The sequence below is a fragment of the Saccostrea echinata genome, unplaced genomic scaffold (genome assembly GCF_033153115.1).
Source record: "Saccostrea echinata isolate AGI-Se365-2 ecotype Australia unplaced genomic scaffold, CSIRO_AGI_Sech_v1 ptg000009l, whole genome shotgun sequence".
Lineage (NCBI taxonomy): Eukaryota > Metazoa > Mollusca > Bivalvia > Ostreida > Ostreidae > Saccostrea > Saccostrea echinata.
The window spans coordinates 12,255,457-12,278,511 of NW_026889758.1; the positions used below are offsets into that span (position 1 = coordinate 12,255,457).

At 31.8% G+C, this 23,055-nt stretch overlaps 1 protein-coding gene across 2 annotated transcripts in view; it reads left to right on the forward strand.

Moving 5' to 3' along the window:
• Window positions 1-23,055, forward strand: part of LOC133181787 (dynactin subunit 3-like) — a 31,473-nt gene that overhangs the window by 3,724 nt on the left and 4,694 nt on the right. Inside the window, exons 2-4 of one of the 2 annotated variants that reach the window (XM_061316380.1) lie at window positions 18,482-18,502; window positions 20,264-20,348; window positions 22,274-22,360. In XM_061316380.1, coding sequence (XP_061172364.1) covers window positions 18,482-18,502; window positions 20,264-20,348; window positions 22,274-22,360 — 193 coding nt within the window. The remainder of the gene's footprint in view (window positions 1-18,481; window positions 18,503-20,263; window positions 20,349-22,273; window positions 22,361-23,055) is intronic. The other variant, XM_061316381.1, reaches the window with a different exon arrangement.

Consider the following 23,055-nt stretch of genomic DNA (forward strand, 5'->3'; position numbering starts at 1 on the left):
TTCCAATTTCAAGCTAAAATGCTCTGGAAAGGGAAGACTTCCCGGGAAAAGGGTTTCTTTGGGGGAGAGTATATAAAAAATGGGGCTTGGAGTTTTTGGGGGGATATTCCCTCTAAAATTGGCATTTTATGAAAGGACATAGGGCCATACTTATTCGCACCGGTGCGAATAACAGGAGTATATATATACCGACGATCTTTCCATTTTCAAGCTAAAATGCTCTGGAAAGGGAAGACTTCCCGGGAAAAGGGTTTCTTTGGGGGAGAGTATATAAAAAATGGGGCTTGGAATTTTTGGGGGGATATTCCCTCTAAAATTGGCATTTTATGAAAGGACATAGGGCCATACTTATTCGCACCGGTGCGAATAACAGGAGTATATATATACCGACGATCTTTCCATTTTCAAGCTAAAATGCTCTGGAAAGGGAAGACTTCCTGGGAAAAGGGTTTCTTTGGGGGAGAGTATATAAAAAATGGGGCTTGGAGTTTTTGGGGGGATATTCCCTCTAAAATTGGCATTTTATGAAAGGACAATAACAGGAGTATATATATACCGACGATCTTTCCATTTTCAAGCTAAAATGCTCTGGAAAGGGAAGACTTCTCGGGAAAAGGGTTTCTTTGGGGGAGAGTATATAAAAAATGGGGCTTGGAGTTTTTGGGGGGATATTCCCTCTAAAATTGGCATTTTATGAAAGGACATAGGGCCATACTTATTCGCACCGGTGCGAATAACAGGAGTATATATATACAGACAATCTTAATTTCCATTTTCAAGCTGAAGTTCTCTGGATTTTTTTTGGGGGGGGGGGATATTCATGATGAAAAGGCATTTTATGGATGAAAATAGAGTTATACTTATTCGCACCGGTGCGAATGAACAGAGGTAGATTTGCACCGGTGCGAATGAACAGAGGTAGATTTTTTACAAACGCCATTCTCAATTGTTTAGCAGTGTTAACTGGACCATAGGTGAACGCTATTCATGCATCTGTTAGTCATTGTTCCTATTGTTAGGAGTAAATGTGAAAGCGTATTTTTCTTTAATTGTTGTTATGGCATTGAATTTAAAGATCAGATACAGTAAAGATCGAAGAAATGATATCATGTATGTACAGAGATGTATTCCCTGTTCAAATGACATAATGTGTTTTGTAAATTCACAAAAATATACAGGACTGTGTCTCTGCAAACGCATGGCTTCCTTACCTAAAAGAAATTTTAATTGAAATGGCATGAAAATATGGTTTATTCCGTTACAGGTGTATAAATAAACATAAAATATATTATACAGTTGAGTACATTATTAATTTCCTCAGTTTTAAATTAACGTGTAAACAAACAATAGATAAAACATGAAGATAATTATGGTTTATTCCGTAATAAAACAAGCATGAAAATATAATATATTTCACTTTATTCCCTGAGAAATGAATGAACATGAAATTATTAATGAAAATAGGGTTTATTCCGTTACATTATATAGAGAGTAACTTGATGAAATTTATTTCCTCACGCAAAAGAAATAAAGAAAATCACGGAAAAAACGCTCTATATTATCTCACATTTAAAATTTCACTCAATACTGAAATTTAATCGGGGTTAAAAAGAATTCCGACGAAATAAACGCTAATTTCTTAAAATATATATTCTTTCAAGGGAGGTTTAAAATACGAAAAAATGTCATTTAATTTGAGTTTAAGAATATATGATAATCTAAGAAAACATTACGACGGAATAAAGGCTAATTTCTTAAAATATATATTCTTTCAAAGGCAAGTAGAAAAACATAACGTCAACAACGTCAAATATTATTCACTCCGCGGTGCGAATAACAGGATAATGCCCGGGAGACAAAATATCCCGATATTTCCAAATATGGCAAGAAATTGGTACTGTGTTTTGAGGTCATACTTTTGTACCCTAGGGTACATCCCCTATTTATCCTTTAGCAATAAGGTTACAAAAAGGTTACAGTATAAAACCATTGAAAAATGAAAGTAGAAAATTTCTGAAGGACTGTTAACGTGACCTGGTTACAGTGGGTACAGTGGTTATTTAATAATACAAATTCTACTTTTATTATTATATTATCTGGATTCTGAATGTAACCAGGGTACAGAAGGTACTATGGCTACATGATCATTCATTTATATTTCTGAAATTTTACATTATTGACATATAATTGACCTTTGGCACGCAGCAACCAAGTTTCCTATTGACCTTAAGCTTTGGAAACAAAGGGTCAAACATACATAGCACAGTGTAAGAGACCCAAAGGATATATTAAATGCAAATCTTAAAGTGTAAAATTTCAGCTCCTTACCATATTTAATTATGATTAATAGTCCAATGTTCTTTAAAAAATTATCAATTGACTTCAGCATTGCATGCTACACTGTCCACCTGCTACCTATCATAAATCATTTACCTGTGACCCACTCTGATTGGCAAACACAAACTCATGCAGTGCCTGATGATGTACACTATACACAAACCCATTTATCAAATAATAATTATAATGTATGTGTACTATTCATTGTGATCAGTGTTGTTTTCATAACAATTAATATTATTGCTGGAGGATTTTTAGTAACTGTTCTATATCAGGTCAGATTATATATAGTTACATTTATTTTATCTATCTTTGATAAACAAAACTAGTAATATCATAATAATTAAGTTTGATTTTTGTGTAAAATAACATTAACCTAAAAATTACACACCTTAGATGTCAGTCAGAAATTATCACATAGTAATGTTATCTTATAGAATTGAGTAAATCAGCTGTCCTTATTATTATTTTTTTTCTTCTACAAATTGGTTTTTTTTTTCATTTCTTACAGTCTAAGTCATATTGGCTAGCTAGTATACCACTATAGTATAATACTATAAAAAAAATATTAATATGAGTTGGCCTCTATGTACTTTCAATTTGTTATATATAGCCTTGAAAATATGAAATTTCAAAATTACTCTGGTATTGTTTTATTCCATTTAAATTTCATGCTAATTTTCTCTTCATTTTGCTTTTGTGTATTTTCTCTTTCTGTAATTTCTTCTCAAGTCATATAATTAACTGTATAAATTTAATCAGTAATAGTCAATAAGAATTAATTCATATTGAAAGAAAAATCATATACTATATAGGTCTACATGTAGTATACATGCATTCATTCTTTTACTGGTCATTAGGCAATTAATGCTTCTCCTATGGATATTCAGAAATTATATACCGTGTACATTATAGGATAATCTGCATATATATACCAAGGGGACAAACTTTTGATTCAGAAGGGAGGAGATCTGGCCAATTTTCTTTTAGTTAGATAATTTTTATGTCGGTGAAGCTTCATTTACAAGAGGATCATGGACAGATTATACTCAATTTCATTCACTAAAAAAAAAAATGAGCAAAAAAGAAAAAAACAAAACAAAAAACAATAAAAGGGGGAGGAAGGAAATTTGGATGTTAGAGAAAGACAATTTTTAATAAACCGGCCATGTCATATTGCTAAGTGAATTAGACACAGGAGATTTATAATTATGCAGTACAGTGTAACAGTCCAGAGATTTGAGAGACTGGTTGCAAAGTTATTGAACCTGATTATTGTTGACATGTGTAGGAATGTTGAGGTGAGCTTGTATATGTGCATACTTACTTGACATTGAAGGAATATGTATATGTTATGCTTTACATGTAGTTGATAGGTGATTATTGACAAGTTTAACTTTAAGTGATTTGTATTTGTTTAGTTGGAATAGTTTGTGCACATGTTTTGAGTTACGCAGGAATCAGCAGAAAAGTTGTAGTAATTTTAGCCTAAAGTTGCCAGGGACTTTTAACTGGTATTCTGTAGTAGATAATCCATAACTTCCTGGAAGATTTCTTGTTTTCCTGTAGTTTAACTTGTTTTCAGTTGATTTTCGATGGTTTATATTGTCCAGTTGCAAACTGGTAAATTGTTTACAAACTTGGTAGGAGATCGAGTCCGATCGTAAAAGTTTGATAAGTGTCATGGACAATGATTAGCCTATTTCCATTTAGGAATGCATTTGGTGATAGTTTAAAATCAGAATAATGTTTTGCATTTGGTAATATCATAGTTTAAATTCAGAATAATGTTTTGTATGCTGTTATTAGATTTTTCTATGGACTTTGCTACTTATGGGAAATGTCATGAGATATTCTCCAACATCTTCTGACATTTCCAACGTTTTCCAACTTGTACGTCATGTTTTTATTTTTATTTTTAAAAAGAAGATATTCAAGGAATTTTTGTTCTTCTGCTATGATCATTTATTTAGAAATTCTGGGTTTTTGTGGTAAGAAGTTAACATAGGTTGGGCGTTTTTTAATTCAGACTTAAAAATGACTTTAATTTTATTAAAGAAGAGCCAGGGATACTTCCAGCTCATTTTTGGGAACTTTTGGAATATTTGTGGAAGTTTTGGTCAATTTTAGTGACATTATTAACATTTTCTGTTTGTTAGAATTTTTGGTAAATTTGTAATAAATTTGAGAATTAAATGAATTAAATTATTTGAAATTCTTTTCATTAGATTTTAGGTAATTTTAATTTATACATTTAGCTGAGGATTTCTAAATTTTGCTATTGTTTTATAATGGAATTCAGATTTGGGAATTTTCAGGAATTTTACTAGTGATTAGGAAATTTAATTATTAGGAGATTATTGGTTTTTAATTTTCATCCAGTAGGTCTAAGAGAAATTTTAAGAATTAGAAATTTAAACTTTGAAGTTTTACTTTTCCAACATAAGCATTGTGGGAGAAGTTGGTTATATACAGACACTGAGACAGTGACTAGAGACAGACTGATAGTTTAGATTTGTTGCCTGTTTATTTGAGGAGAGATAATCATTTCATTTAGTTATGAAATTGTATTTTGTCTTATTTCAAGATTTACTAGCTAAACTTTAAAAAAAAATTGAAGATTTCCAGCTAAACTGGAAATGTGGGATAGTAAAGATTAATTTAGAAGATTCGGGGTACTTAGAGAGAATTTTATTGACTGAGAGAATTAATTCATTTATTAATAAATTTAGAGTAACTTAGAGAGTGTGAGTTAATAATAGGAGGTAAAGGTTGTAGATAGTGGAGATTGATTGAGTTGAGTAGTCTAAAGGTTATTGATTATAAAGGGAAATAATTAAGAATTTAACACAGTATCAATTAAAGAGAGGTAAATAAATTTGAAACCATTGTGCCACACAAGCCCTTCTTAGCTCAGATGAGTCTGAGAGAGTATAGACTTGTTACAACAGGATCACATATTGCTTTCATTTCTTTCATTAGTCGGGAATTTGTGAAAACCTGCTAGTTTTTCACTAGCCCATAAATTTCTAAATCTGAGACCATTTTTACTAACTTAATTATAATCCCCGGGCATCAATCAGGATAGTGAGTTTTAATGAAGAATATTACTCCAGCTCAAAACTATACTTCATGATCCTTAAAAATATTGGGAAGTGGTGTTTGTTTAATTTGGATAATTTTAATGATGAAGACTCTCAAGACTAAACATATTAAGAGTCATGCAGTCTGAATGAAAATCATATTTTATTATTTTATTAATGAGCTGATCGAAGTGGAAACCTTCCTCAAATAGAGGAAAGATATATAAGGCTTATAAGCTTACAATACCTAATAAAATGGTTTATATGGCATATAGCACAGACTGCTTATTAGTTTAGATACTAATTATAGTAAGTAAGTAAGTAATCATTCATCATAGTGACATTGCGCATTACAAACATTGTACATTATATATTGAAATCAAAATAAACATTAAACTAAACTGCAGCTGGTCCATTGGCCCAATCCAAGCAATTAAGCATGATAAATCAATTTTTCCATTAATATTTAAAATTATGTAGAGATATTTTTCTATGGATAAAAGCTGTTTATATAAATTTGGCTGATTTTATCTGGTAATTTTGATTTAACACATTGAACAAATAATCAGTATTATTATTTTGATGACCAGTATATTAAATCTATAATATATATGTAATCTGATTATAAGGTCTTATATTCATAGCTACTTTCTTTAGCTACATGTAATTGTCAACTGACAATTAAGACACCTTAAAGTTGACTTAAAAATATAGTGAAACAATTTAGCCCTCATAACCCTGTGAATAGCCAATTTATTTTATTTTCTGCTATAACTGGTAATATTTAATAGCTTACAATGACTTTTACCACAGCATCTGCCATCATTAATAGATAATTCTAACAAGATATACAATTCTGGAAAACAGAATCATGTATATCATCCATCAACTCTCACAAGCTCTACAATATTATGCAACTCTTTTATATATATATATATATATATATATATATATATATATATATATATATATATATATATATATATATATATATATATATATTCATGGGTATAATTTTCTTGAATGTCTGAAACATGATTTTTTGAAAAGTTCTTTCTTGACTCTTAATGACAACAAATTCTACTTATTCTTACATATTAATAGGAATTTAAGATTTCAAGAAGTTTTCAGGAAAATATCACTTTATATGAAATTTTCAAAAAATGTATTACAGTAGCATCAAAAAGATCTGATGACAAAATATATATGTTAGCTAAATATTTAACCTCTGTCCCTCTTGTCATTTTCTTCTAACCCCTGCATGCATGCACCCACACCACCTTTTTGATGTAAAAATATAGACATATGAGAAGCAACATTGTATGTACCCAAATTTGTGTTAATTTAAAGTTTGATATCAACACTTAAATATTAATTATGTTCTCTTTACCATATTTTTAAAAGGGTAATTTAGTAATAAATGACTTTTGTAAAACATGCATTAAGTACATGTAATATGGACTGTCAGCTAGTGCATGCTTTAGAATGGTACTATGGCATTTTCCTTTTCTTGATATGTACATTATTATATAAAAAGAATTCATAATCATTTAAATCTAAGTATATAATAATATATGGAGCCTAATGGAGGGATGAAAGATATATAGACATTAAACCTGATACATTTTGAAGAGTAAATACATGCAGTTACTATGCATTCTGCCAATCTTGATAAAAGTTTATTGAACATATGTGAAATACATGGTCATACATGTATATATTTACTTCTTCCTTCAATAATATAATATGGCTAACTACCAAATTCTATGTATTGTTTTCCAAATCACTCAAAAGAATCAAGATTATGATTTACTGCTTATAAATATACAAAATGAATAGGAAAATCTAGTTTATTATCAACTGAAACAATGTGATTTCATTGAATTATCATTATCAAATTGGAAAGATGTATACTCTACATATATGTGTAAAATGTAGTACTATAATTGGAATCACAAAAAAAGAGTAAAATAATGTGTGTGGAAGGAGGGCTTACAACATTGTTGAATGTGTATAATGCAGATCTATTGATTCAGATGAAGATCAGGTGGTATTAGGACACTGATCAGTATACACCGTACCTATTGTTCTCCTGAGCAGGTGTGAAACTGCAAAACCTTGCAATTCACATAGAATATACAAGAAATATACAGATCCTTTTGTTCTTCATGGGAAAGGTGTGAAAATTAGAATCCCTTGCAATTTGCAATGAGGCAAATATGTTGGGAGGGGGTTTACAGTCATTTTAAATCAGCTTTTGGTCTATATTTTCCCCCAGTTATTCATTTGTAACTACATGTATTGGAATAAAACTTTTGAAGAATAAAAATCCAAAATAGTTTGATATAAATTTCCCATTTTGACTCTGTATTAATTTCTTTCCAATCCAAATGTTCTGGGATATATGTGAACCCCATTTCCCCATTATACCACCCTTAATTTAGGAAACAAGAGAACATTTAAGATTTTTTAAAAAATTTAATTAATATATAAATTTATCTAGTAAAAGTTTTTAAGGCATTCATTGAGTAGTGAATCTTCTCTGTCATTTTAAAAGATTTTTTTTTCAATCATTTGATTAAGTACCCCCCCCCCCACCCCCCACCCAATGATGTTAAAATATTTACATGTATTTATAAAAATTAAAGGTTTTAACAGATGGAAATATTTCTATAAAATATCTGTAGAATATAGGTTTTGTCAAGTGGAAATACTAGTATTAATTTCTATCAATATTGAAATATATATCTAAGAAATCAGCTCGCATTCCTGTTTTCAATTGAGTGCATGTATAAGTGTTAAATTTCCCGTAATTAAAGCTTTATTTATCAAAGCTAAGTCTCAATAACTATTATCATTTACATTAATTTGAGAAAGTCTGACATTAAACAATTAAGGTTCTATCAATGTAAATCTATACATTTACTGATTCATGTGTTTATATTTTTACAGAAATTTTATGTTTTTGCTTTAACAAAGATTCTATAAAAGATGTAATTAAAAAAATGACAAAATACAAAAAATAATAAGATTCTAAGAATTTAACTGTTATCATGATGAAGATCAATCTCACAATTGATGGGCCACGGATTTTCTTATAGCAGATCAATTTGTGTACGAACTGCATGTACAATGCAGCTAGAGTATTAAAAATTGCAGTAACTGATCAAAATTGCAAGAATTTAAGTTTTGGCACCGTAACATATGACAGATTATTTATAAAATGTCAATTTGGTTTGGATCAACAATTTCTTCCCGTTATTTTCTTTTCATAGCAGAATCATGATGATGTCATAAATTCAGGTAATTCTACTGCTTTATAGGTTTTACTGCAATCTCTGTTTCATATCACAGAAAACAAGATTTCAAAATGCTGACATTTTCATCTGTCTATCAATCTGTCCACTCTTATTATCATGGACTTCAATACCACTGGTCCAATGTTTATAAGAGATGCTCGTAAGCTGTTCATTACATACGGGTACCCCCGGCCCACTTCGATCCACTCAATATACGTGTTGTGTCTTAAATTTCTAATTTACGGTACATATTTTTTAGGCCTTATTTACATGTTTTATGATAAATAGCTTGAGGTCAGTTTAAATGAATTAATTACTTTATTCTTTGTTTCACTTGGAATTAAAAAAAATGACATCGATAGTATAATATATATATATATATATATATATATATATATATATATATATATAAATATATATAAATATATATATATATATATATATATATATATATATATTAATCATACAGCATTTTTTGATAAGGTTACTGTGATGACTTCATCTCTTAAAACTTGCATTTTTAGAAAGTACTTAATATCACATTTTAAGTTTTAATGACCTAGCTAGGTCACATTTTCACAATTCTCTACGACGCACCGACAAAAAATTTCTTGATTCTAGTTCTCTAATCTACATCAGCCCAAAAAATAGTTTTGACAAATTTGGTCATATCATTTAAATTTATAAAATTAAAGTCACCAGTGACTTCAGGTAGGGTGCAACACACCCTCTACTAAAGATGCATTTGTCAACCAAGTTTGATAATTAATTCAATTCTATAAGCCAAATAATTTTCCAGTTATGAGCCTGACAGGTTTTTCTATATTTGGCCATATCATCTTATAAAATTAAACTTTAATCAAATTAATTAAATTTGATTAAAGTTTACAGTGACCTAATTTTAAAAATTTAAAAAAAAATGTAAAAAGAAGAAAAATTGTCCAATCAAGATGGAAATACTAGGTGCACATCTTCATGGGGTGAATAAGGAGTGTATAAATTTTCAGACAAATCTATGTAGTACTTAGTCTGGAACAAATCATGTCTGTTTACATACACTCTGAGGGACATGCTGATATCGATTCTAACATAATTCCTAAATTTCTTTAGCAGGAGGTATTATTACATGTACAGACTTCGATCATGTACATATATATACTGCTCAGGTATGGCAAAAATAAACAAAAGTTCTGCATGAGTGAATTATATTACTTCAAGAGCATGGTTGAACAAAATGAACTTTAAAGTTTATAATTATCAAATTTCTGGTTCTCTAAAGTCTAAATAATAATATTTATTTCTTCAGGACACCCCTCCCAAAAAATAGTATTAGAAATTATGGAAGGATATGGTTATAAAACCATCTCATTAATTTTGTGGTTTAGAATTAAGATATTTTTTAGTAAAATAATTAATTCCCAAACTTGTAAAAGGTAATGGGGAGATTATCAAGACCAGCTTGAAATCTAAAACAAAGCAATTTTATGAAAATTTAAAAATTCTGGGTTCATTTTCAAAGATATTCACAAACTTTAATTAAGTTATCTGGAGGGGAATCTTAGCTGCAGAACTGTAGCATTATATATGCATGGTTTTACATTTTAGTTTTTAGCTCACCTGAGCCGAAGGCTCAAGTGAGCTTTTCTGATCAAAATTTGTCCGTTGTCTGTCGGCGTTGTAGTTGTAAACTTTTCACAATTTCATCTTCTTCTCCAGAACTACTGGGCCAATTTCAACCAAACTTGGCACAGAGTATCCTTGGGTGAAGGGGATTCAAGTTTGTTCAAATGAAGGGCCATGCCTTCTTCCAAGGGGAGATAATCATGAATTCATGAAAAATTAATGGCATCATTTAAAAATCTTCTTCTCAAGAACCACTGTGCTTAAAAATATGAAACTTATTTGGAAGCATCCTCAGATAGTGTAGATTCAAATTTGTTCAAATCATGACCCCCGGGGTAGGGTGGGGCCACAATGAGCGATCAATGTTTTACATAGGAATATATAGGAAAATTCTTTAAAAATCTTCTTCTCAAGAACAGCAAAGCCATGATTGGTCATATTTATATGGAAGCATCCTCAGGTAGTGTAGATTCAAGTTTTTTCAAATCATGACCCCTGGGGGTAGGGTGGGGCCACAATGGGCGATCAAAGTTTTACATAGGAATATATAGGAAAACTCTTTAAAAATCTTCTTCTCAAGAACAGCAAAGCCATGATTGGTCATATTTATATGGAAGCATCCTCAGATAGTGTAGATTCAAATTTGTTCAAATCATGACCCCCGGGGGTAAGGTGGGGCCACAATGGGCAATCAAAGTTTTACATAGGAATACATAGGAAAAATCAGTAAAAATCTTCTTCAAAAGAACAACAAAGCCATGATTGGTCATATTTACATGGAAGCATCCTCAAGTAGTGCAGGTTCAAGTTTGTTCCAATCATGACCCCCGGGGGTAAGGTGGGGGCCACAATGGGTGATCAAAGTTTTACATAAAATACATAGGAAAAATTTGTAAAAATCTTTGTCTCAAGAACAGCAGAGGCATTATTGGTTTTTTTTATGGGTGCATCCTCAGGTAGTGTAGATTCAAGTTTGTTTAAATCATGACCCCCCAGGGGTAGGGTGGGGCCACTATGGGCGATCAAAGTTTTACATAGGAATACATAGAAAAAAGCAAGCCTTTTAAAATCTTCTTCTGCAAAGCAATAATTAGTCATATTTAAATGCAAGCATCCTCAGGTAATACAGATTCAAATTTTGTTCAAATCATGATCCCCCAAGAGAATAGAGGGGCCATAACAGGGGATCATAGTTATACAAAGGAATACAAATGATATATCAATGAAAATTGTCTTCCTAAGAACAGCATAGCCATTATTTGTCATATTAATTCAAAAGCATCCCTATGAAGTATAGATTCAAGTTCAAATTAATCCCCCCCCCCCCCCCTCGAACCACTTTTATATCAAAACTTTTCAAGACTGAACTGATTTCTGCTTTTTCCTGGCCCGAGTGCTCAGGTGAGCGATGTGGCCCCTGGGCCTCTTGTTATCATAATGCTACAGATCCCATAATGCAAATAATATGGTGCAATTTATGGCGCAAGATTTTCTGCGCACGGTTGGGGAGAATTTCTCTACTTTTCAGCATTTGTCAATCAACTACCTTTTACTCCCTAGTTCTGGACAAATTTTTAACCAAACTGCATATATTTTATCCACCTCCTGACCCTTTACAATCGTCTGTACAGACCAATAAACTTGGTTGTTATGATTAATCTGCCATCTGACAAAAATTCAATATAAATAAGTTAATTGGTCTGTAGAGACATGCAACTTTAAATGGTTAGGAGGTGGATAAAATATACAGTTTGCATTAAAAATATGTTGCATTATATAGAACACCCCGTGGCGCAGTGGTTAGAGCATCTGCTCTAAAGAGTCACGGAGTAAGGTGCTGATCCCTATGTCGGAGTTCGAATCCACTGCGGAATCGGAAACCTTTCCTTAGGATGAGACTATATAAACTGAGGTCCCGTGTCACAATAGGAGTTGGCACAAAAAAAGATCCCTCACTGCTCAATGGCTTCGAGTGCCAAGTATAGGTATAAATTTGCAGCCCTCCACAGTCAAGTGGTGGCGTTTCCATGTGAGTGAAAAATTCTGGAGAAGGATTTATAACAATAAAAAAACAAACAAACATACATGTACATACTCAGAGGCATGGAATAATCACTATTTTACCTATAGGATACAAACTTGTAGACAGTAAATTGGCATCTAATTATTTTTTGATTATTATATATAAAATAGCTTGTTAAGTACCGTTGCAAATATTTGGATAAACTTATCAGTCCTGATAAAACTGGTTTCATCCATAAGTAAGGTTAACAAAGGGAAAACACAAGATTAACTTATGACATATTATGCAGTATACTGAAGAGAAAGTCTCAGATGCTTGGTCTTTTCCTATTGATTGATTTTCAGGTAACTTTCAATACTGCTTAATGGAATTTTATACCAAACTTAAGAATTAATTTCCATGAAGTTTGGACCGAATATCCATAAATGGGTTAATTAAATTATTTTATCATATCATTTCTTTGGCTATGGATTAAGGTGGCCATCTCTCATCATCCTTTAATATCCAAAGAAGAAATAGACGAGGTCTTTCTTTATCACCTTATATTTTCTTATTCTGTGCAAAACTTTTAGCTGGATGTAAATACGAATATTAAAGAGAAGTTCAGCCTAATCTAAAACCTTGTATTCATTTCTTATGGACTTGTATCCTGCTGTACCCATTTGTACCCTGTGTACCCTTAGCATTAGCTCTGTCCCTGAAATTTTATATCAAGAACTTTTGGCATCTTGATCCTTGAATCCATTTCTTTTAGTGTTGCAACCAGTCATATTCAGTGCATCCCCTGTACCCTTTCCTTAAGCTCTCTTGTGTGATATTTTCACTTAGAAAAAACTAGACTTCTAAGCCCTTGTATCCCTTTATATAAGTGTTGTAACCAGCTGTACCCAAGTGTACCCTTTGTAACCCCTGTACCCTGTGCTTCAGTTCTCTTGTTTGATTTTTTAACTTAGACAAATCTAGATTTCTAAACCCTTGTATCCCTTTATATAAGAGTTGTAACCATCTGTACCCAAGTGTACCCTTTGTAACCCCTCTACCCAGTGCTTCAGTTCTCTTGTTCGATTTTTTAACTTAGACAAATCTAGACTTCAAATCCCTTGTATCCCTTTATAATAGTGTTGTAACCATCTGTACCCAAGTGTACCCTTTGTAACCCCTGTACCCAGTGCTTCAGTCCTTTTGTTTGATTTTTTAACTTGGTAAAATCTAGATTTCTTAACCCTTGTATCCCTTTATAATAGTGTTGTAACCATCTGTACCCAAGTGTACCCTTTGTAACTCCTGTACCCAGTGCTTCAGTTCTTTTGTTTGATTTTTTTGACTTGGTAAAATCTAGATTTCTTAACCCTTGTATCCCTTTATAATAGTGTTGTAACCATCTGTACCCAAGCGTACCCTTTGTAACCCCTGTACCCAGTGCTTCAGTTCTCTTGTTTGATTTTTAAACTTAGAAAAATCTAGATTTCTTAACCCTTGTATCCCTTTATAATAGAGTTGTAACCAGCTGTACCCAAGTGTACCCTTTGTAACCCCTGTACCCTGTGCTTCAGTTCTCTTGTTTGATTTTTTAACTTAGAAAAATCTAGATTTCTTAACCCTTGTATCCCTTTATAATAGTGTTGTAACCCGCTGAACCGAAGTCTACCCTTTGTAACCCCTGTACCCTGTGCTTCAGTTCTCTTGTTTGATTTTTTTAACTTAGAAAATCTGGACTTCAGAACCCTTGTATCCCTTTATAATAGTGTTGTAACCAGCTGTACCCAAGTGTACCTTTTGTAACCCCTGTACCCTGTGCTTCAGTTTTTTTGTTTGATTTTTTAACTTAGAAAATCTAGACTTCAAATCCCTTGTATCCCTTTATAATAGTGTTGTAACCAGTTGTACCCAAGTGTACCCTTTGTAACCCCTGTACCCTGTGCTTCAGTTCTTTTGTTTGATTTTTTAACTTAGAAAAATCTAGACTTCTAAACCCTTGTATCCCTTTATAATAGTGTTGTAACCAGCTGTACCCAAGTGTACCCTTTGTAACCCCTGTACCCTGTGCTTCAGTTCTTTTGTTTGATTTTTTAACTTAGAAAAATCTAGACTTCAGAACTCTTGTATCCCTTTATAATAGAGTTGTAACCAGCTGTACCCAAGTGTACCCTTTGTAACCCCTGTATCCTGTGCTTCAGTTCTTTTGTTTGATTTTTTAACTTAGAAAAATCTAGACTTCAGAACTCTTGTATCCCTTTATATAAGTGTTGTAACCAGTTGTACCCAAGTGTACCCTTTGTAACCCCTGTACCCTGTGCTTCAGTTCTTTTGTTTGATTTTTTAACTTAGAAAAATCTAGACTTCAGAACTCTTGTATCCCTTTATATAAGTGTTGTAACCAGCTGTACCCAAGTGTACCCTTTGTAACCCCTGTACCCTGTGCTTCAGTTTTTTTGTTTGATTTTTTAGCTTAGAAAATCTAGACTTCAAATCCCTTGTATCCCTTTATAATAGTGTTGTAACCAGTTGTACCAAAGTGTACCCTTTGTAACCCCTGTACCCTGTGCTTCAGTTCTTTTGTTTGATTTTTTAACTTAGAAAAATCTAGACTTCTAAACCCTTGTATCCCTTTATAATAGTGTTGTAACCAGCTGTACCCAAGTGTACCCTTTGTAACCCCTGTACCCTGTGCTTCAGTTCTTTTGTTTGATTTTTTAACTTAGAAAATTTTAGACTTCAGAACTCTTGTATCCCTTTATAATAGTGTTGTAACCAGTTGTACCAAAGTGTACCCTTTGTAACCCCTGTACCCTGTGCTTAAGTTCTTTTGTTTGATTTTTTAACTTAGAAAAATCTAGACTTCAGAACCCTTGTATCCCTTTATAATAGTGTTGTAACCAGCTATACCCAAGTGTACCTTTTGTAACCCCTGTACCCTGTGCTTCAGTTTTTTTGTTTGATTTTTTAGCTTAGAAAATCTAGACTTCAAATCCCTTGTATCCCTTTATAATAGTGTTGTAACCAGTTGTACCCAAGTGTACCCTTTGTAACCCCTGTACCCTGTGCTTCAGTTCTTTTGTTTGATTTTTTAACTTAGAAAAATCTAGACTTCTAAACCCTTGTATCCCTTTATAATAGTGTTGTAACCAGCTGTACCCAAGTGTACCCTTTGTAACCCCTGTATCCTGTGCTTCAGTTCTTTTGTTTGATTTTTTAACTTAGAAAAATCTAGACTTCAGAACCCTTGTATCCCTCTATAATAGTGTTGTAACTAGCTGTACCCAAGTGTACCCTTTGTAACCCCTGTACCCTGTGCTTCAGTTCTCTTGTTTGATTTTTTAACTTAGAAAATCTAGACTTCAGAACCCTTGTATCCTTTTATAATAGAGTTGTAACCAGCTGTACCCATGTGTACCCTTTGTAACCCCTGTACCCTGTGCTTCAGCTTTGTTTTTTAATTTAGTTTACAAAAGCACTACAGAATATGCTGACACTACTTTCATTTTCAGTAGGAATATATAGCGTACCCTTTTTGTAACCTTTTTGTCCATACATTATATAAGGATGTACCCTAGGGTACAAAAGTATAACCTAAAAACGCAGTACCAATTTCTTGCCATATCTAGATATTTCACCCCCCCTTCCGCCCCTCCCGATTAATTTTTAAATCTTCCGTGTTTTAAAATTCTTCAAATTAAATATTATTTGCAATATTTTTTTATCATGTTTCATATAATTGCTTAGAATGAAAAGAAATTGAGATAACAACGCCAGTACAATAAATTTTCACAGCGGTAGGCTTCGTAGGAATCAACATGAGGTCGTATAATTATGTTGTAAAATAGAAATTAGTGATATATCAACTTGATAAAAGACCATTGATGTTTATTACTGAATGCAAAACATTGTAATTAGTTGCTAAAATACCCAGTTGCCATCTTCTAATGCTGCTTTGGTCATTAAAAGATACAGTTATGATGTAGGTCACACTCTAGTTAAAAATAGATCACACTACAGGGTGTTGCTAAAATATACCTGACTCTAATTTGTTTATTTTTTAGAGGGTACTTTTCATCTGTACATATTCTATTTAAAAACAAATTACTGGAATAGAATTTGTTACATAAAACCTAGCTATGTTTTACTTCACTTAGTAGTTGATATATCAATACTAAATCAAAAATAAAATTTTATCCAATGTTTTAATGATGCTGTTAACTCTTAATTAATTTACTAGTAAATGAGTTGATTTCATTTTGAATACTCAATTTCACTTCATTTGAATAAAAACTTTATCATATTTTTCTTAAAACTAGACAACAGCTTTATAAAATAAAATTTGTAAAATAATAAACTGGGAGAAGGTATTTCTCTGGAATTTTGTGGGTTGGATGGTCTTTTGCGACTTGAAAAAATGTTGATAAAAAATCTCCAGCTTTGAGACCCAAACTCCAGCTGAAAAAACACAAATTATTTCTGTATAACCTGGTTTGGTATGGGGACCCCCCACCCTACCCCACCCTACCCCACCCCACCCCACCCCCCGATAACCAGCTGAATCATCTGTATCCATACAATCCTCTCATTTCCAGTCCTCGGGATTCATGGAAAATTTCAGATTTAATAAATGTACCTTTAACTTCAAACAATAATTCGAACTTACCACATGTAAACAAACAATTAGGCCGATGTATCAGTTTTTACCTCCCCTCGCTTCCCATCACTTCCGTTACTTCGGTTGTATTATTGAGCAGCAAATTTGAACTAATAAAAGGAAGGAAATTTTACACCCATAGTTATTTAATGATTTTTAAAATTAAATTATAAGGAATGACTCTAATTCTTGGCCAAATTATTCGAGTATAACCTGGTTTGGGTCAGTTTATGCTGTTTTATAATCCGCTTCGCGGATGGCATTATATCAATGCAATGGCATTATACTTTATAAAAGTAGGATATACAGTGAGATTATGATAAAATTATTGTTTTAAAACAATATACTTTGAATAAAAACAAGAATTGCAACTGTCACTTAATTTGTAAATCTTTTATTTAAAACCATTTATTAAATATATTAAATTCATCATTAATATGCATACATGTATTAAGAAAAGGTCACATGGAATTTTCAACTTCATCCAAAAAGAAAAAATAACAACAAATATTACATTCAAGTGTACAAAATTAAATTTTACAGCAGTAAGTGCCCACCATACCAGTAAATTATTAGGAGCTCGTGTTTAACAGGCTTTTATGAAAATAAATATTGACGAAGATCCAAAGAGCGATTGAAAGAATAGAATTTTTATCCAATTATAGACACAATAATTTTTTTTTTTTGATCAATTGAGCAAGAAGTTCTGCTGTTACGGACAACTATAGGTATCGTTTTTACAAAGTTACACAGAAAATTCACCTGGAAAATTGATCGAACTATGTTAATTTTGCAAGGAATATGTTCTCTAAAATTCTCTGATGCCTATGCAAATGCACCTTTGCTTTTTTTTTTAATAAAAATTGGATTCAAATAAAAAAGACCACCATTTGGTCAGTATATTTCATCTCTGATATGGGAGACTGACCACCAAACAAAAGTAAATGACCACTTGGTGGGCTGTGCACAACCTGTTTTTATGTCGGTAGTGCCATTGAATGACCATGATGACAAGTTAGAATAATCTAACCAAATCTTACTAATATATATATCAAAACCAATTCAACAAATATAGTCAAATTTTCACTAGTCCATTTGGACTAGTGCTATATGAAGTTTATTAGTCCGACACATTTTTTACTCGTCTTGGACTTACAGCTAATTCCACACGCTGATTATAAATAAACACCATATTAATGATAATCATAGTAAACCTTTTGAGCTTGTATGTACCTTCAAACCCCCCAAAAATCGAGATAAATAAAATATTCTACACATTTTCTCAATGTTTCATATTTACTAACTGTCATAATCTGAATTGTTCACAGTATAAACACTTAGATTAGAATTATCTTCCCCTATAGTAAGTTGTGTGACTTGTATCACTGTTGAGTGTTGATGTTATATTGTACCTTTACTGTAGTGTGTGCATGATGAGCATGGTTGTTGTACATGTACTTTTTTTTTCTTTTGATCTGTGCAGGACAAAAAGAGGGCAGATGAGGTAAAGTTACGATGTTTATCTGCTAGATACATTTATACTACTATATATACTCACAGTTTTGTGTTTGGTTTTCTGTGTTTTTGAGATAATATATATTGTACATATATGCACTTGCAAAGTTCATATACTTAGTATATCACTTTTTCACATAACCGGGTGGGGTATTGAAGATTTTATATATTATTTATTTATTCACTTTTGACCAATATTGCAATGGTACTTTATCTATACTAGAAATCCCATTTATATGTACAATAAAACTTGTCTGTAGGGACTTTAGTTACAAGGATTTTCCATAATAAATAAATCAGAATAATTCACTTCTTTTGCTTTGGAGACTATTCAACAAATGTGGGTTTCTTTTCTTTTTTTTTTTTTGTCAAGGTAATCCTTAATATTATTTTTTTGTTCTGTTTTGTTTTGTATTTTATTATTATTGTGTGTGTGTCTAAAATACACTGAATTGCTAGCAGACCTAGGCAGTATGGGCCCTTATATACAGTTGCTCCCAGAAATTCCTTGTATGAAAGTTGAATTGTACATGTATTTGGATTTAGGGCTGATTGTTGTTATATGTCTAATCTTTGATAGGAATCTGTAAAAACAGTCATTAAATAGAATAAAGTCATATTAGTTATTGCACTTGACAACATCAGTTAGTAACTATATTTATTTTCATTTTTGCAAAACAAGATAATTGTGTCAGATGAATGTCCCCAGCAAGGCCCAATTGAAATTGGGACAAATTAACAATGACTTTCATCTAATGACTGTTCATACAGTGACACTACTGTTATGCCAAGAGTATGTTTCTAGTTGTCTTTTACCAAGATATGGACTAGAAAAGAATTTAATATACATTTCTAACACAGATGACCTTGACCCAGTCAATATAACCTAGGTCAGGGTCAGGACATACCCTCTGTCTCTAAATTATGTTTGTGCTAAATGTGAAGTTTCCATGTTGATTACTTGACATGCTTCAGAAGTTTTGATTTACTGTTGAGTGAAGTTAAAGTTACAAACAGACAAAGACACAGAAATAGTGACAGATTCACTTAAAATAGATACTTGCCAACTCAAGGGCATACAAAGTAGAAGTATGATAAACAGATGGTGGAATTCTAGAAAACATAAGCCAAGAAACTGTCAACTCATGATGATGCAGTGTATTGATTTAAAGAAAAAAAAATCCATGTTTGAAAATATTTCTTTTTTAAGGCATTTGATAATTAAAAGTTCTTTTATTTAATCTAGTTTCTAACCATGCCTCCTGTCAGATGGCATAATTTTCACAACTTGAATCTTTGCATTTGTGCAACACTTCTATACAGACTTCTATGAAATAGCATGACTTTCTCTGTTTACATGATAAATTCATATCTATGATTTAGATTACATATGAAAAAAATCTTGATATTATCAATAAGCTTTAAATGTTATCTAAAACATTCAATTACAGTTGTTTAATTTCAAGAAATTTAAAGTTAGACATATAAGATGGCATAGAGACATCAAAACTATAGCCAGAGTCAAGTCATGCCATCATAAATTTACATTTTATATTTATTATAGATTCTTCACAATGAAAGGCCCCAAACAGCACAGCTCTTCTGTAAAATTAAAAATGTTCTCACAAAACTCACAAAGGCAAAGGATTTCAGCAATGATGACAGCAATACACATTGGATTAAATATGTAATTATTTGATAGATTTCTGTCTAGTTCATACTTACTGTTTATAGCTTTTAATGGTTTCAGTGCATAGAAAAACTTGCCAACATTCAAGAAAAGATTTCTACTGCAACAAAAAATAAGAAGAGGATATCTGAGATTTATAGAAAATGTAAGAAAATCAGTAATTTGATTATTTATTATAATAGTAAAGTTTTATTTGCTAATATGTAATATAGATGAACCTTTTGTCTATTAGATAAGAAATACAGTGAAACCAGGGGTTGAAATTTTTCTGGAAAATCCACTAGCCCAGAGGCAACTGATCAGTTAAAATTTACTAGCCCAAATATCAAACTAACTAGCCCTACAATTTTCATGCAAAATGAAAACATAACAAAGAGCAAGGGCCACTTAGGGCCTTTTTTGGCCCTGTAAATTTCTGAAAATCAAAATTGCAAAGTTTTAGTCGACAAGGCAATAAATATTACTTGAATACTTGGTGACTGAATTCCTACTAAAAATGACGTAATTTTCTTGCTAGTCAATGCATTATGACGTCATGAATTGCGTCATTATTCACATATCCCGTATATTTCTTCAGAAATGGCCAAAATATGATGATATTTTTCAATATTTCATATACAGCACAACATCCGATCCAAAATGTGCAAATATATTATGAAAGAACTGCTCACTAAGAATATAAAACATACTTTAATTTTTGGATCGAGGGGTGTGCTCATACTTTAATTCTTTGTTGAATGTTCTCAAATTCACCTGTTTTCTGCAAAATTCAAGAACATTGCAATTTCACACAACCTGTTTTCCAGTACCTGGACTCTTTAGAGGAAACTTTGATATACAAACTGAAAGAGCCAAGTCTCTACTTTATATTGATGTTGATAAAGTGACATATTGTGTTAGTGGATAAATTGGTTTATCTACAGGGCCATTTTATGCACAAAGTGAACCTACCTCTTTAAGTGTCAAACGCTTTAGTGACAGGAACAAGTAAACTTAGTTCTCAGTCAAAAGAAACTAGCCTTAGCTGCCTACATAAAAAATCTATGGTAAACTGACAATCGAGAATTTTTTTTGTTAACTGCTAGCTAGTCCGATGGACTATCATTACATTTAAATTATCTAGCCCAAGTCTTAAAATGACTAGCCCCGGGCGTCTGGCTACCGTATATTTCAACCCCTGGAAACTTGACTAATCCGGATGTTGTATATTCTGATATCTTGTCTAATACGATGGAAACTTAAAGTCCCTTTCAGTAAATTCAATTGTTTAAGATGTTGTCTAATCCAGAATTTTGCCTAATCTGGAATTTGCCTAATCTGGCCAATTTCTTTGGAACCAGTGGTGTCCAGATTAGACAAGTTTTACTGTACATTTATTGAATACCTTTTCCATACAAGTGTACCTTATTTACATATTAAATGACAGTACAGGATGTTCTGTAAATTACTCTGAAACATAAAAAGAATAAATAACAAGCTCAAATTTCAACATAATAATCTAGGCTTTATTTAATTATGACCTGAATGATGATTCAGTTCAATGGGCGTTTACAATATAATTTTCCTTCCCTGTGGCTTCAAAACTTATCTTGAACTTAACAGGTAGAAGGACATATTATTTTCATACAATCATTGATTGATTTTGATATCGTGTCAAAGTAAAGAAATGAGGATTGACCGGGTCTTTCTAAATATAAACATAAAAAACTCAGGTAGACCTGTACTTTCAAGTGATGGACAAGGGACGCTTTGGTAAGATGAAGGTAATTAATGACATGATTTGCTGGCATATTTTATTCAAAGCAAATAAATTTTCCAGATAATGTGGTTAATCAGCAAATACCCGGTAATAGGGTTTACTGGTACTTTCTAATAATATATTTTTTTATTAGATCCAGACAATCTTCATTTTAAAAAAATTGTAACGAATGTGGCCTTTTGTAAAAATGATATAATAAATGTAGCCCTTTCATGAGATCTTTCCATATATAGATGTTAAGTCAATATATCTATGGATTGACCTCATGAAAGGGCTACATTTGTACAATATTTTCATTTTCATGTTTCCAGCCAAGGAAGTACAGAAGTATTTAGACCCAGCCTATACTGATGAAATGACAATGAGTGATGAAGCTAAGGAAGAAGTTATCATAGCAGGTAATCAATGCTCCCAATTACTCCCAATAACTACATACTGTATATCATAAATCTATAGCAAGTAATGACACATGTGTTACTCTTAATAACTTCATACTGTATATCATAAGGTAATTGCATATACATGTGTTACTCCTAATAACTACATACTGTATATTATAAATCTATATCAGGGAATGGCACATAAATGTGTTACTCCCAATAACTACATACTGTATATCATAAATCTATAGCAGGGAATGGCATATTTATGTGTTACTCCCAATAAGGCCAAAAAAAATAATAGTCTTGTTTCCTGCTACCAGCCTGAAAAAAATAGGGTAGGTAGGTAGGAAAATTATTTTATTTTATTTTTTCATTTTATTTTTTTCTAACGGCATTTTTTGGATATGAACTAATACAAGATCAAATTAAACATGTCACAGATCAACATTGTCTTTTAAAATTAAATTTCATGTCTTTTTTTATGCACAACTCAAGTGTATTTTATGAAAATCCATATTTTAAAACAAGAATTTCATGATATGCTTGTTTTATGTTAACACTGAAACTGATTACGGTGACAAAATGATGAAATACTGGAAATTCCTGATTTTTTTCTTCTTCCAAAACTAAAAAAAAACTTTAGGGTCGGGTGCAAAAAAATAGGGTAGGTCGGGTAGCAGGAAACAAGACTATTATTTTTTTTGGCCTAA